The sequence below is a fragment of the Ammospiza caudacuta genome, chromosome 9 (assembly GCF_027887145.1).
Source record: "Ammospiza caudacuta isolate bAmmCau1 chromosome 9, bAmmCau1.pri, whole genome shotgun sequence".
Classification (NCBI taxonomy): domain Eukaryota; kingdom Metazoa; phylum Chordata; class Aves; order Passeriformes; family Passerellidae; genus Ammospiza; species Ammospiza caudacuta.
Window position 1 is genome coordinate 19,310,683 of NC_080601.1, and position 15,420 is coordinate 19,326,102.

Here is a 15,420-nt window from a genome sequence, read left to right on the forward strand (position 1 = left end):
ATAAATACCTCTCCATATTCCTGCCTTGACTTGCACGTGGTTTCCTTCCTTCTTTTTCCTACCAGTACCTCTGCATCCAAACTAGCATGAGAGAAATGTCTTTCTAATCTTGGGTTTTGGTTTCTGCCTGGATGAAACAGGAGATGCATGGCTCATTCCCTGGCCCTAAGTTACTCTCTGTCCTGTAGTAAGGAAACAACATGGAAATGTGAACTGCAAAAATGTCAGAGTTTGTGTATAGATGTGCCTGCAGTTAATTTTCCTGTCGCGCATTCTCAGGCTTGTTTGTGTCATGTTTTTGTCTCCTTCATTGTTTTTCTCTGTTGCTCTCTGATGGAGTCTCATTTGAAAGAATATGCATTAGAAACCATGTCATAAAATAAATGTTCATCAGTTTATCAGGAGTTTCTGAGATCTGATAAGGATGCCAAAGCCCCTGGCTTTCAACAGACATGGTGGGATTCCCCAGCAGGCTGTTGGACAGAAAGATCTCCAGAAAGCCCCTCCCAGCAGCAGCCTGGTGTGAACTGAAGGTACTGTTACCAAGGCCGGGTTTAGCTGCCTACTCTGACGCCTGCTCCCTCCTTCGTATACCTGAGATATGGAACCAAATGGATAAGACACAAACACAGTGAGTCTAATCTGCCCTGCTCTCTGTGCCTGGTGCCCACACTTCCCAACACTGCAGAAAGTAGACCCTGGGCCAGTAGTGGGACATAAGGTGAACTTTTGGGTGGTGTTTTTCTTCCTCCTGCCACACTTCAGTAGAATTACAGACATTGACACAAGAAGCAGAGCCAGGAAATCCTTCCCAAGAGCTGGGACCATTGTGGTTCTACCTAAGACCTAAGACAGACTGTGGGCTCCACAGGTGGGATGGGGCACATGCCTTGAAAGATCTGCTGGGTAAAGCCAGGGAGAGCAAAGCTGTGTCCTTTTTCTGCTTCACTGGGTCCATAAATGGGCTGCTGAGAGTGGCTGAGGGGCTCTTCTGCAGCTGTTGTGAATACAAAGGGCAGCTTTATCTTCCCTGCCTCAGAGGGACAGATGCATGGCCTATTTAACATTTCTGTTTGGATAGCTTCTAAACTGGATTGAAAGTAAAGCTTGGAGTGACCTTGCTGCTTCCATTTATATCCAGTGACAGAGCAGGATGGCAGCAGTCTGGGGAACAAACTTGAGCTATTTGCCTTGCTTATAAATAAAGAAGAAAAATTTGGTCAAACCCCCCATGGGCTGCAGTAGTTTGCCATAATTGCCTCTTCTCTTCTGGAGACCAAAGTGCTGTGTGATCAGCACCTCAAATGCATTGAGGGCCAGTGGGATGAAATCAAGTGCCTGAGGGGAAGTTTCTGTTCCATATTCATACAGTGGCCTGCTCTAGGCCTAAATTTTTCAGTGTGAATAAAGCTGTCTCATACTTCTGAAAGCTTATAATAAACTGCTATGAAAGAAAATGCTACCTCAAGAGTTCTTGGATCACTGCTGTGAGAACTGGCACAGGGATGCCTCATGCTAGAGATCAGCAGAAGTGTTTAATGCTCTCTGAGCTGCTCCTTCATCTCCAGCCACTGTCCCTTTGCTTATAGCCTGGCTGGCTGGGTGTCTCATTTCCATACATTTTGCTGCATCCCCTGTTTTTCCAGAGGAGATGAAACTCGGTCACACATGATCTCCAAACCCTTCCAAGGAATAAGGCTTTGTATTGGTCATCAGGCTGCTTCCCTATGTGCAAACAGTCTTCAGGTGTGGAAAATACAGCCATCCCTGGTGGGACTTTGTAAGGCTTGATATCCATAATCTGGGTGAAATTGCTGCTTCCTCAGGCACCTTAAAACATGGGCATCCAGAAGCAAGGAGAGAATGGTTGTTTTGTATTCACCTGAGACATGTTGGACCTCCAGTAAGAGCAGCTGTTGTGACAAGATGATGATCAGATTGGTGTGGATCTGATACCATGCAACTGTTAGTCATGCTTGTCTGTGTGTGCCCCAGCTTGCCCCACGGCAGCATTTGAGTGGCATGGGTTGTCAGGGATCTGCTGGGCTTGCAGGATGCAATAACCAAGGTTCAAACGTTCGCTGTACCTGAATACTCATAAAGGATATCAGGTGTGAACTGTGTGTTTGTACTTTTCCTGTGAAAGCACAGCAGCCTTCATTCAGGTTTCTCCTGTGTAAGGTCCACTGTGCAATAAAGGGAATAGCAGGTCAATAAAACTGTTCTTCTTTCCTGGCTGAGAATGCTGCCTCCCATCTCCTCCCACCGAGCTGCCCTCTAGGTGCAAATATTGAAATACTATTTATGCAGCAAATGTCTGGGATGTATATGTGCATCTCAGCTAAGTTTGGGCTGTTTAAAAAACATTGTGACTTTGGAGGGCTTTTAGAGGAATGGTGCACACAGACTGAATATGTTGTGGGTAGCTTTATACCCTGTTTCTCCATCCTTGTCAGCCTTTTCTTTTTCTAGTCTCTTCCTCCTTCTCTAACTGAAAAATCTCTTTCCACTTATCCAGTTAGTTCGCAATGGAAGCATTCCTGTTTTGCTACTAAATACTTAAATTATAGCTAGGCCTTGACCCACAAATACCTAGGAAGTACATCTACTTCCAGTTCCAGATTCCAGAAAGGGCTCCTGTCAACAGGACAGAAACATAGTTTTCAGACCTCATCCTGAGAGTTTATCAGCCATCTGGTTGTTGCATGATGCAATGTTTAGCATTGAACAGCAGTTTTCATTCAACAATACTGCAGTCACTCATTCCCTACTATTCAAATGTTTGGGAAAAGTGGCACTGTTTAATCCATCTGAGATGGTAATACTGTCTTTACTTCTGAGAAATGCTTCCCACAACATATTTCGAGCAAATCCAAGCACTCCAGTTCTTCCTCACCATTTGTTTGTCATTCTTTGGGACATAGCAGAATTCCACAATGATGATGGTAAAAGCAGTTGGTTTTAGTTGTAGATCTTGACTTGTGTTTCAGACTACTGTGAGTAATTGGGTCAGACCACAGACCAGTAAAGGTTATGTAGACTTTCTCTGTCACATGAAGTCGTCTCAGTTCTTTGTCCCATTGCAGGGGGGTTTGGTTTTTTTTCATCATTCTAAAAGGCCTTCTGTTTGTTCAACATGGATTCCACTATCAATAAGAAGCAAATTTGGGAGACCCAAATGAGAAAATGTTTCTAGCTTATCTCCAAGGCATTCCAACCTCAAGAACAAAATGTTCTTTATATAGTAAATACAGACAAGAATCATTCCTCTTGCTGGCTACCCATAAAAGCTGAAGTACATAGCAATCTGAATTGTCCCACTTAATTAAGGCATCTGCAGGATATCTCCAGCTTCTGCTTTTGGGTAGTCCCCAGCTTGACAGCCTGGGTGGGAGCCTATGCCTGATGTGTTGCCTGTGGAGTCACAGAGAGTAAGCCAGGACAGTCACTATTGAGATCTTGTCTTGCTCCAAGGACCTCACTTATCTAAGCCACCTACATTGTGTACCTAAAATGAGGCTGTCTGGATTCCTCCTGATGTGGGTTGTGCTATATATGAGAGACTGTGGAAAAGTTTGAGAAATTGTTGAACTTTGAGCCTTTTAATAACAATTATGGTGTCACTGATGAAAATAGATTAATTATTCAAAATGTGTGTGTTGCAGATCGGAGGCAAAAGTCTGGTCACCACTTGTAAGCGAGGAGGGAAAGACACATCCTTATAAGATGAATCTGGCCTCTGAGCCTCAGGTAAGTCCTGGAATAACTGCTCTTGTTCCCTCTCACTCCTGTGAGAGATGTTCTGGGCCTGATCCTCCTAGGACCTGAATATATGCCACTCTGATAATCATGTTGGGGGTAGCATCATGCCCCATACTATCAGAGATCGTGTGGCCCTTGGAGGCCTTGAGAGCTGGACTCCCTCCCTCATGCTGAGAAGCCTGCTGCTGTGGAGAGCTAATGGGTGCCATGCCTGAGCTAACCTGCTTGGGTCAGAGGTGTCTCCTGCCAGCTGCCTGCACACACCTACCACGGGGCACAGAAGGCACTGTAGAGGTGTGGCTCAATAAATCATTGCTACTGTACTAAGCCAGTTAGTTGTCATAGATAGAAAAGACCTGAGGGGTGAGGAATATCATTGACTCAGGGTTTTCTCTTTGTTTGGTTTGGATTTTTTTCTCTTACTCAGTAAGCTCTTAGCAGTCTAGCTGTGGAGAAGGTGGGAGAGAAAGACACGATCATCTTACATGTTTATCTGTGTGGCAGATCATGGCAGCCTCTGTCTAGGAAGTTGGTTTTGTAGCCTGTTGACAGCCTTGCTTCATTGGCCTGCTGCCTCTGTCAAGTAAATGTAGTAATAACAGCAGCCTGTGCAAGGGCACTGCCTGGGCTAGATTTAGAGGATTGCACTGCAAAAAATCCAAAATAACTACACTAAAGTCAGTGGCATTCTTCTGAATTTTCACTGGGGCAGTGACATGGCCCCAGTGGATTGTGACCCAAGCACACATCCCATGTGAGTCTTTCTAGCAAAATAAGTAGATTATAAAACTAGTTTGACTCTGCAATTACTTAAGCACTAACATGGCTGTTTTGGTTGGAAAGGACCTGAGACTAAAGCAGCACATGTGCAGCAACACCCTGCCCAGCCCTTGGCCTGGGATCTGTCCATGTTCTCTTTCACATCAGGCTTCTCTGTGTTGCTTGGCCCAAGGAATTGGTGCGGCACTCTCCAGGTATTTCATAACTCTGCCAAGGCACAGTGTGAAACTGAGCCATTTTGACTTAGTTTGAGCTGGAGCCATGTGGTGACACCTGTCTGTGACACTGTTAGGCTGAGGTCTGGTCTGTGCCTTCTGCTGCCCAGGTTTTGGAAAGACTCTGCTTCAGCCTTGGGACTTGGGGGCTGTCTCTTGCCAAAGGAGTGGGGCAGAGTCTGCACTGAGGCTTTGCTGCTGTGATGCAGAGAGCTGACATTTAATTCAGCAGGAGATTCCATCCTAGAGACCAATTTCCCAATGCAGCCATTAGCAAGAATTCAGGTAAATGCCATAAAATCAAACATACAGCACAACACATGCCCTAGGTGGGATTTTAAAGTAGCTCACTAATTTTAGTTAACTGCAGCAAGAAACCTGCTGCTGAGCTCCCCTGTCACTCACTGCCCCACCACAGTCCAATCTGGATAGATGGTCAGGATTTAGCAGTAATGCTGGTAGTGGAAGACATTCCCTCCTAAGTCTTAGATCTGGTTCTGGCTCTGGCCACTGTATAGATATCGTGATACTGCTAGTTTATAAATATAGTACAACTGAATTTATTGGTAATAACCTGTAACTGACTTGAGCAGGAGAATTTGATGCACAGCTGAGTGGAGAAATTCATGTTACAGATCTTATCTCTGAGCAGTAACCATTGTCTTAATCTTGTACTAAGAATGAATGGTTGCCTGAAAATTAGCTTTGACCCTTTGATGGCTGATGCTAGAAGAGTTATTTCCTGGTGTGAAAGGAACATTTAAACTCACAGAAGTCTTGTCTTTTCTTATTCCCTTCCTTTAAATTAAAGCAGATTAAATAATTTGCAGTTGTGTATGTGAGTGGGGCTTGCTGCTGTTCAGAGCACTGGGCTTAACATTATGGGGCTTCACTTGCTGCATACTGAGACAGGAACTCAGCAGTGTGAGGGGTGATACATCATGTCTCCAAACCACAAACTTCTATTTACTCTTAAGGCATAACAGTGCCTCAACATCCTAATCTGCTATGCCAAAGTGTCAGGAATACCATCAAGTTGTAAGGTTGTGGGGTTTGTTGTTTGGTGGATTGTTTGGGAGTTTTTTTCTATTTGCTTTTTCAGTAGCTGACTACAGCAAGTAAGTTTTGTAGTGAGGTGTTTCTGCTTGGAGTGTGAATTCAGAAGAGCATGCTGATTCCTGCCAGAGCATGTGGCAAGTGTTGGCCAAGTCACTCTGGGGCTGTGTCTTTGCAGCATCATCAGGGGTTTTGGCCAGGCCTGCTGCAAACCAGCAGTAGCAGAGTGCAGAAAATGCTATGTGTGTGTATACCAACATGGCAAACTGCTATGAATTTTACCACAAAGATGCTGATATTGTTTTTCTAGTACGACTAGTTGTAGCTGCGAGTAGAGCTGAATCTTCGAAGGCAAAACTGAGCTGCTCAGGTTTTTTTAACTTGCTGGCCAGTGAAAACAGTATCTTTGCTTTTCTTGGCAACAGTCTCATGCAGAACACTTATTAATTCACTTACCAAAGAAAATAGGACGTGCTGAGTCCAAGTGGTTTGTTTAAATCCTGGTCCAGAGTCCTCTGACAATGGTTCTCATTGGCTTTGCATATAGCCCTTTGAATACAGACAAAAAATCATACATGTGAGTAGCCTTACTTCAGGCTGAAAAAAAGAGAAGTCTTTAAAACCCTTGCTGTAGAAATTGATTTATTCAGATATATTACCATCTGTCTTAGAATTAGTTTGTTAGATGTTACCTCTCCTACCTTTTGGTATCTTAGAAGTTTTTCATGCTTGTCCACCTTCTTTTTGTCTTCATATTTTACTGATGTAGCTGCTAAATCTTTGCAAAAAATCTTGCAAAAGAACCTAATTTTGAGTTTGTATCAGGAACCAGAGCTTAACAGCTTGTCTATGACTAGCTACGTATTTTAAGATCCCTGCTTACACATTTTTTACCCCATTTGAAATGGACTATTTGTTTACTGCTGTAATCCTTCTGGAGGCTGATATTTGGTGACATGCTGCATCATGCCTGTGGAAATGTTTTCCCTTACTTGGAATGTACATTCAAGATACTTTTATTTGCCTTTGGAAAATAAAAAGCCATTCTGCAACCTCCCATGCATTCCCTGAAGTCCTGAGTCCAAAGACTGACTTCATTGTCTAAGCTGATCTTTGCCCATGAAAAAGCTACAGTCTTATTATTATTTCATTGCCATTATCCTTATCCTTCTAAATTAATTTAAATTGAGGCAAGAGTGATGACAAAATTGCATTTCATCAAAAGGGGCAGCAGCTTGCCAGTGTTGATGGCTCAGCAGCTGACCTAGCTTTGTTTTGGTGCCCATGGCAACACTGGAGGAAGGAAATGACAGTCTTCTTAGCATATTTACTCAATTAGTTCACTTGCACTTCTAACCCAGATCCTAAGGCTGATAGCTCAGTGGCATTTTCCCATCAAGGTCTTTTCCTCACAACAGTGGGAAAGACTAAAATAACATGTCTGTCTCTCCCTTCTGCTTAATGTCTCTTGAGAAAAGTGGTCACAGCAAGAGAGAACAAGTTACGTGATGGCAAAGGTAATTTTAATGCTTATGATACTGACCAGAGACCAGCAGAACTTCAAGTCAGCCGTACCCTCTGGTGATCGTGGGCAACACAGAGCCCATGGGGCCCAACTCTACCCAAGGGGCTGAATTGCCTCTTGGTAAAATAAACAATAAAATCCTATATCCTCTAACTGTGCTAAGTCTTGTCAGACCTGGGGTCTGTTTTGGTTTTTTGTTTGTTTGGGTATTTTTATTTTGTTTTGGTTTTTTTTGTAAGACACAGGTGCCAGTGGGTCCAGGTCTCTGTTTTTGCTGAGTGAGCTAATATAGAGAAAGATCTGAGAGAGTCCAGCTTCAAGGACAGTCAATACCCAGACTGCCTTCAAAAACTTGTCCCGCTCCCTGCAGACTATATATCCCCTTTGCAATAAGGCACAAGTATTAACATCAGACCTTGAGAATGCCAGTAAAAACTCTTGGTTGGAGGTGGATAGTTCAGCTCTTCTTAATCACAAAAAGTAAGGGTTTTCAAACATAAGAACTTTTTTTAATAAAAATAACCTTCAGACAGAGGTTAGCAGCTGGAGGAGCTCTGAGGGTGAATCAGGGTATTTTTAGGATGATGGAAATAGCCATTTCTGTCTTCCCAAAGCTTCTTAAAAGTGTCTGTCCTGTGTTCATCCTTATTCTTACAGAGTGATGTCATTGTTTCCATCTTGTGTATTTTATTTCCTTGGATACGAAGCAGGCGGGGGCTATAGAAACTGGGTGTGTGGCTGGGCTGGCCTGGCCTTTGATAAGGCTGTGCATGTGTGGGCAATGCATGAAGCAAGAGGTATATAAAGTAACAATACTGGGACTGGGAACTGTGCTGGCATATTGCGACCTGCTGGTTTTGGTTAAAAGGCATTACTGCATGGGTGTGGAATGTGTCAGGGACGTGGAGGGAGAGGATGTGGGAAGCTAGTCTTATTGTTTTACCCCCTTACAATAACAAAACCCCAAACCCTTTCTAATTTTTAATCAGATTTCAAAGCATTGCAAAAAATCCTTCCATAGCTGAAAAACCCCAAATAATAGAGGGAGAGGTGAAAGTAAAGGCACTTCTTAATACTTGTGATCACAGCTGATGAAACATAGCATGGGGTGGAGTTTGCCATGAAGATGTCCTCTCCTGAGCTGTTGCTGTGTGTTTGGCACAAGCCCAGACCCAGACACGCCAGCTGGTCACGAGTTTGGCCTTTGCTCCCTGGGTGGCTTTGCAAGGGCGAGGATGAAGCTGGGGTTTGCCTGCTGGGCTCTGCTCTCCTTCGCTGCCCACAGGACCAGAGTGCTCTCACACTCTGAGGTTTGGTCAGGGGCCCGTTTTCTTAGAGCTGAGTAAACATTTGTACTGAGAAATGTTTAATCTTGTTTCCTCTTGGTGTGGCTCTCGAGGTGTGCAATCCAGCATTGCCTGCCCTGAGCTTCTGGGCTCTGACTTGGGATGCAAAAACATCCCACGTTTCTGAGGCCCTGTGAGGCAGCAAGTTTTGCTGGTTCACTTGACTGCTACAGGCACTTGTGAGGGCTTTTGCTTTTCCCTGCAACTGCAGTGTCTGGGTGCTGATTTTTTTTTTTAATTTTTTTCTTTAGTTTGTGACGTGAGGTGAGAGTGAATCCCCTGACTCCAAGAGCTGTAAATCCAAGAGCTGCAATCTGTAAATCACTACTGCACACGTGAAAGTAGTTTTGGGCTTCAAGCAGCCCTTTGCTCCATGTTTGACCTCTCTTTCCTCCAGACTGCAGAGAGGTGGCCTGGGAAGGGGCAGGGGCAGGCAGGGGAGTGAGGGGGCTGTAGGTGCATGGCAGCACCTGTGAGGGCCCAGCCCAGCACCTGTGAGGGCCTAGCCCAGCTGAATGCCTTCAGCCATGCTGTGGGGAGAGGAAAACCCCACTTAACAGGAGAGGCTGCTTGACCCTGCACATCTTGGTTTAGTTTATTCAGTGAGCACAAAAAGCCTCCAGATTTTTCCTGTTTCTGGTGGTGGTGACGTCCATACAGGCCCTGCACAGGATGGCCTTGGCCACGTCACCGCAGGGTGGAAGGGACCCAAGAGCCCACCCTCAGCCCAGTCTTCTCCCAACCTGCTCGAGGGCACGATGGCTTTATGCCACTGGATGGGTCCCAGCTCAGCTGATAGAGGTGGCTCATCCAGGGCAGTCTGTCTGTCTGTCTGCTTCGCTGGCAGCTGGGAATTTCCTTGAAGCTGCCTGCCCCCATTCCCAATGGTGGAAACGGGTCCAGTGGTGGAAGTGTTGGTGAGGAGGAAGCAGACTCCCATGCCACAAGCTGCTGGCTGGCTGCAGGCACTGCAGTGACAGCTGATGTAGCTGTGGGGATTTCACAGCCTGCACGTCAGTGTCACTGAGGATGGCCTTATATGAGAGGGAGGAAGGGGCCATTGTTTTCCCTGATAATTCCCCATGACGCAGCTTGCAGCTGGTGCAGTAGGAAATGCTGATCTGCTTCCTGCCCTGGCACAGGGATGTTTTCCCCATCCTCACCTGGCACCTTTGCTGGCAGCTCTCTGCTGGCGGACTGTGGTGGTGGCAGTGGGACCCCCTTAGCACCCAGCTGGAATGGCTGTGTTGCAGTGCCTGCAGTGCGCAGCTGTATCCCATCTGCCCCAGGGACGGCTGCTGCCACTAACAGCCAGCACCTAGAAAACTCATCTGCCAGAAGATGTGCATGTCTGACCTGAAGTTACAAATGTTTGTCCTTGGGATTGAAAAATAACTTTTTTCTGTGAGATGGGGACATTTGCAGTGGGAGCACGTGGGGTTGTGCTCCAAAGCCATTTTGATCTTGTTCTTATGGGGGGTAGCTTTAGATAGGGAGGAGGCTGTTGAAGGAATTGCTTCAATTTCAAAGTGAAGTGAGAGTTCAGAAGCAGCTGGTAGTGAAGTCTATGCAGTGCAAATCTAGTTTAGCTTGGTCTAGTCACTCTGCTGGGCCCTCTGAAAACATAACGCCTGCAAAAGAAGGAAGGGAGCAAGGCTGATGTCTGTGCAGACAAAGCAATTTCACTACCATGGTATCAGTTTATAGTGTTAAAATAATGCTCTTGAATACCTGGTAGCTTGGGAGCTTCCATACCCCAGGTTCAGACCAAAATAACCACTGCTGGTACCCCTGCTTGCTGCTGACAGGGTGGTGTAAGGGCACTGAGGTAGTGCCACAGCTGGCAGGAAGAGTGAGGCAAGTGCTTCCAGTTCTGCCTGCAGGTGCCAACAGAAGGTGTCTCTGAAGGGATCTAGCATTAATCACATTCTTCTGTACTACTCTCAAAGAAAGAGCAGGTCGTGTCCTGACTGGATAAGATCATGTCCTTTTAGGTGACTGCCAGTTCTTCCTCTGCAGCAGACCATTCCTTTCTGCTCTTGCAGTCTGTGCTCCAGCCAGGGATACTGTTTAATGCTACTTGCCCCTTTTCCTTATGTTGGTCCTGGGATTGCCACAGCCTTAGAGATGCTGCAAACCCTAGGCATCTCAAATGCACAAATTGGGTGCTGTCCCCACACATATGCACAGTGTAGCTGGGTTTTTGCACTAATGTTTTCCACTTGCCTGCTGGTGGACAGGTTTTTGGGACTGTCACTTATCTGACTTTTTTTCCAGTAGTAAGTGAGAGACTGTCACATAAGTATGATTTCAGGAGCTGGGGCTTTAACAAAACTGCTGCACAGCACAGGCCCTAGGTTGGCAGTTCTGGAAAATCCCTAGATAAATATATTTGACAGTGAGAACACATTATCTTTTGATCTTGGGATCATGAAGGCACTTGTTCTTTGCAAATTCCTTCCACAGTTTGAGCAAAAAGAACGGCATGGTGTAACAGGAAGTGCTGGAGAATTTGGATTATCCAAGTGCACTTCATAATGCTGCTGCTCTTGTAATACTTGTCTATATACTCTTGAGTTATTCACTTTCTGTGATGTTCTCCACATAGGATTTTTCCTTCAGACACCAGGTTCTGCACCAATTTCTCTGTTTAACTGTTAAACTCCCTTATAGTCAGTGACCTCTATACACCTGAGAGCTCCTGGAGAAGCCCCAACACTTTTGAAAGCTTAACTTATGGTCTTGGTGTTACTACACAGCAGAAAACCTACCTGGTGTCCAAAAGTAGGACAAAAGCTCCTATGTGGATTCTGTGCCAGAGTGTGTATTGCAGTTCTTGGAGTCAAGGCACTAATGTGATGTCAGTCTCTCTTCTCCATGTAGCTGCCCTGTTCTTCCTGCCTCAACACTTGCAGGAAGATAAGGATCCTTGAGGCCTCCACCACTGGCAAACCCAATTTGGCTTGGCTGACACTTTCAAAGATTCAACATGCCCATGTGCATGTTCGGTATGTAATTGAGACGCCTTACTTTCTTAGGAAACCAAACTTAAAAGAAAAACCCAATTAAACTGTAAATTACTTCCCTTTCCTTAATTCTTGATTAATGCTTAAATGTTTCCTCAATACATCTTGTGACATGATTTCAATGAGGAGTCTATTTGACCTAAGAATATAACCCCCCTTAGCCTAAACCTTCTCTCTCAGTCTTCCTTGAAACCGAGTATTTATGCGCACATCTGTAACCCTTTCCCACTCACGGCCTCTGAATGGTGGGCTACCATGTGTATTTAGTGCTGATATAACTGTTCCCCATGGTTTGATATACGGGTTAAAGTAATTTTTTTTTTTGCTAAAATCCACATTTTTGCCACGGGAAGGACTATTTTCACAAGTCCTGTTATGTGGTTTGAATGAGATTACAACAAAGGGAGATTAGCTAATTACTCCAGGGTCATTTTCCCTTTGGTGTGTGGGAAAGTTTAATGGCTAACATCCATAGATATTGGCCAGAAAGCTGTGGGAGAGCAGCCTTGTCACTCCACACCTGAACATCTTGAGCTATCCTGCTGATTTCAAATGGCTTGTAACTCATGAGGGCTTTTGGATCCAAGCCGCTCTTCTCTGATGGATTCTGTGCTCTGCTTGATGCCATAAATAGCATTCGAATGCCATGAAGTGAGAAGACTCCCATCTGTCAGTCTGGGAAGGCTAGCCAGCTGCCTAAGGAAGTCTGGAGACAGAAAATTGATTTAAAGAAAAATCTGTAAGGAGATTTAAGTCATGCTTTTTGTCTAATGAGTGTTTATCTTGTAACTGTATCTCTATCAAACAAGCGCTGTGAGATGTTCACAGTGCAGTAAAATCTCACGTCATTGCTGTAGAAGTCAGGGCCCGTTTATAGTGGGAGTGGGAACTTGTTGGGTTGGAGCTGGGACCCATGGGCCCAGCAGGCTGAGAAGTGCCCCCTTTCATCCTGTGCCATTGGCTGTTAGCCCTGTATTGAAGCCATGCCCAATCTCTATGGCTGGCTGAAACATTTCAAAAATCGTGTTTTGGTGCCTTCTTTTAACCCTCAATATCTCACCCCCTTCTGTGGCTGTTAGTCCTTTCTTATGCCTGCTCTAGTGAGGCCAAATTATACTTTCTTCTTGCTTTTGTCAAGCATCTTCTCTGGGGAGAAATAAGCCCTGGATGTTGTTATCTCTGCCAGAAGGCTGCTAATTCCCAGCCTGCTAAACTGGTGATAGGGCTTAGAAATGTCCTCATTTTTGTTAGCACTGCCTGTGATTAAGAAGAGTCCTAGCTCAAGTCTTATTTAACTTGCATTTGCCCTTTTTCTTATTAAATTGTAGCCTATGTTTCTAAGTATACACTACCACTGCTGGAAGCCTCCAATTTGCAGCAAACACAGAACATCTGAGTGATATTTTGTACTTCTGACACTAAAGAAGTTGCTGAAAGTTAGCTGTCACTGCCTGTGGGCAATCTTTTGTATTGACAATGGCACTTCATACCTTTGTTGTGGATTTTCTTGTCCAGAAATTCCAAAGTTGTTAATCAGTGACAGCTGTGTACCCTGGTCTTAGCTGAAGGAGCAGAGATGCTCCAGAGCACTTGTAGTAATGACAAATCCCTTCTTTTTTGGGTTGCCTTATCCAAAGGAAGCCGAATTTTCAGATGTCATTGAGACGTTCTCTTCTTTCTGCCCCTCATCTTCGCTTTTCCATAGAAATCAACCCTGCTCTCAGGACTTGCAAGGAATGCTTAAAATCTGTAGTCTTGCATGAGGAAGTTGGTCCTGTAGGTTACTGTAGGCTTGTAGGAGCTTCCAGGTGTGTGGCACCTTCATCTAATAGCTCTGGCAGTGTCTCTGAGCTCTTTTGTTGCCAGTATGTCAACAATGAAATGTCCTGAAGGTCATCCTGAAGCCGTCCAGGATGGGCCCTCATGCCATCTGGAGGATGCTCACTTGCTTTGGTGGTTGTGGTCACCTGCTCCTCAGCTGAGAGCACACATGAAGGCCACCACTGCAGTGCTGTGGGGCTGCTCTGTCACATCCACGTGCATGCCCGAGCACCTCTGACTGTTGCCTCTGCTCCTTTGCATGCAGGAAATAAAGCACATAGGAAGTGCACACAATCGGAGTGCAGTGCCCTTCACTGCTGCCACAGCTTCTGCCCCCAGGGTGATCACTGCTCAGTACAACAGCCCAGCAGGCCTCTACTCCTCAGAGAACATCCAGACCTTCAACAGTGCGGTGGAGACAAAAACATCACCGGGGGCCCTGGAGCCTACCAAGCCGTAAGTACCTCCCTCACCCCCTCCCTCCCTGGGCCTCCAGGGAAAGGCTTCAGGAGACAGGAGTTCACTGCAAAGGTACCAGTCTGTGAAACCAAGGCAAGCTCTCTTTCAGGACAACGGGAGTAGAAGAGGCACAAGTCTGGATGTTGTTCCCAGGGACAGGGCTCGGAGGAGTGGGGAATGTTTCGTGGGTGCAGACATGAAATTAATGCTGTTGTGTTTCTTTGTTCAGCAGAGACCGACGCAGTTTCCACGTGCGTTCAGCATGACATACCAGCCCGCTGGTCTGAACAGGTGCCCGATAGCTTGTTACAAGCACTTCCTAAAGTTAGTGTTTCGTGCCTGCTTCGCTGCCATGCTGGGCAGGAATGGCACCAGCTAGTGCAGGAAGCACACCCATCCCTGTTCCCAGCTGGCCTGAGATTCGTAGCCAGGCTCTGCCTTAGTCTGGATATTTCTGTGGTTTATTATCAAACTTTGCTTTTCTCAGGAGTTTTAAAAAGTAGCTGAAGCATTCGTTCAGTGTGAGGGATTTTATGTATGAGATTGGAAAGGGTCCCAACCTTAAAAGGGCCTGTTCATTTTTGTGTTTGCAACTGAGCCTCACCAAGGACATTATTTTATCCTAGATTTTCAAAGTTCCCCTTTTTTTCATTGGAGGTAATAAACCAAAAGCTACCTGAAAGTTTTCTGGCTGTGACGGTGAGGTTGCTTAACTGCCCTAAGTCTCTGCATTGCAATATCAAACTGCCTAGAAGACTTTGGCTATTTTTATGATAAAAGCTGGAAGAACAGTGCTTTTGGTAATACTTGATTAAATTTCTGACTTGAGAATGGGGAGGCAAAAGTAACTTCAGCCTCTGCTGTTGCAGGGTACAAAGACCTGATTGTGGTTTAACACAAGCCTGATAGTGAAACCAGCTCCTTGCATTGGCAGCCCAGTCTGCAGCATGGTCCCTTCCGGGCAGTTACAGTGCTGCAGCTGGCAGACAAGGTGACGGATTTTTCATTTGCTTCTGGTAGACTCAGCAGCCTCATTCAGGGGCTGGACAAAAGCAGAGCAAGAACAAGGGAAATCTGACATTGCATTAACCTGATGGGACCATCTGGCAGTGAGATACAATCCCTAGTCCGCTCTGGTGTCCCCTCCATGGGAGAGCGCTCTCTGGAAGCCAGGGAGATTTGGCTGGAACGTTGTAGCTGATCCCTTTCTCTTGCAGGGGTCAGCAAAGAGGTGGGCTCCTTCTAGAGCTGTGGCTCACTCTGCTCCTCCTGGCAGGAGCATCCATTGCCAGCCCTGCTCCATCTTGGATACAGGGCATCTCTTTCATCCTTTCCTTGCTGAAACACAGCAAGTTGCAAAGGAATGCTGGGAAAACTGTGGATGAGGCTTTGATGCTAATGTGCTTTTGTTTACAGAGTCATCAAAAGCA

General features: G+C 45.6%; 1 protein-coding gene across 1 annotated transcript in view; it reads left to right on the forward strand.

Annotated features, from left to right (window-relative positions):
* Positions 1-15,420, forward strand: part of PDLIM1 (PDZ and LIM domain 1) — a 43,486-nt gene that overhangs the window by 17,847 nt on the left and 10,219 nt on the right. Inside the window, exons 3-4 of the mRNA XM_058810314.1 lie at positions 3,666-3,750; positions 13,797-13,987. Coding sequence (XP_058666297.1) covers positions 3,666-3,750; positions 13,797-13,987 — 276 coding nt within the window. The remainder of the gene's footprint in view (positions 1-3,665; positions 3,751-13,796; positions 13,988-15,420) is intronic.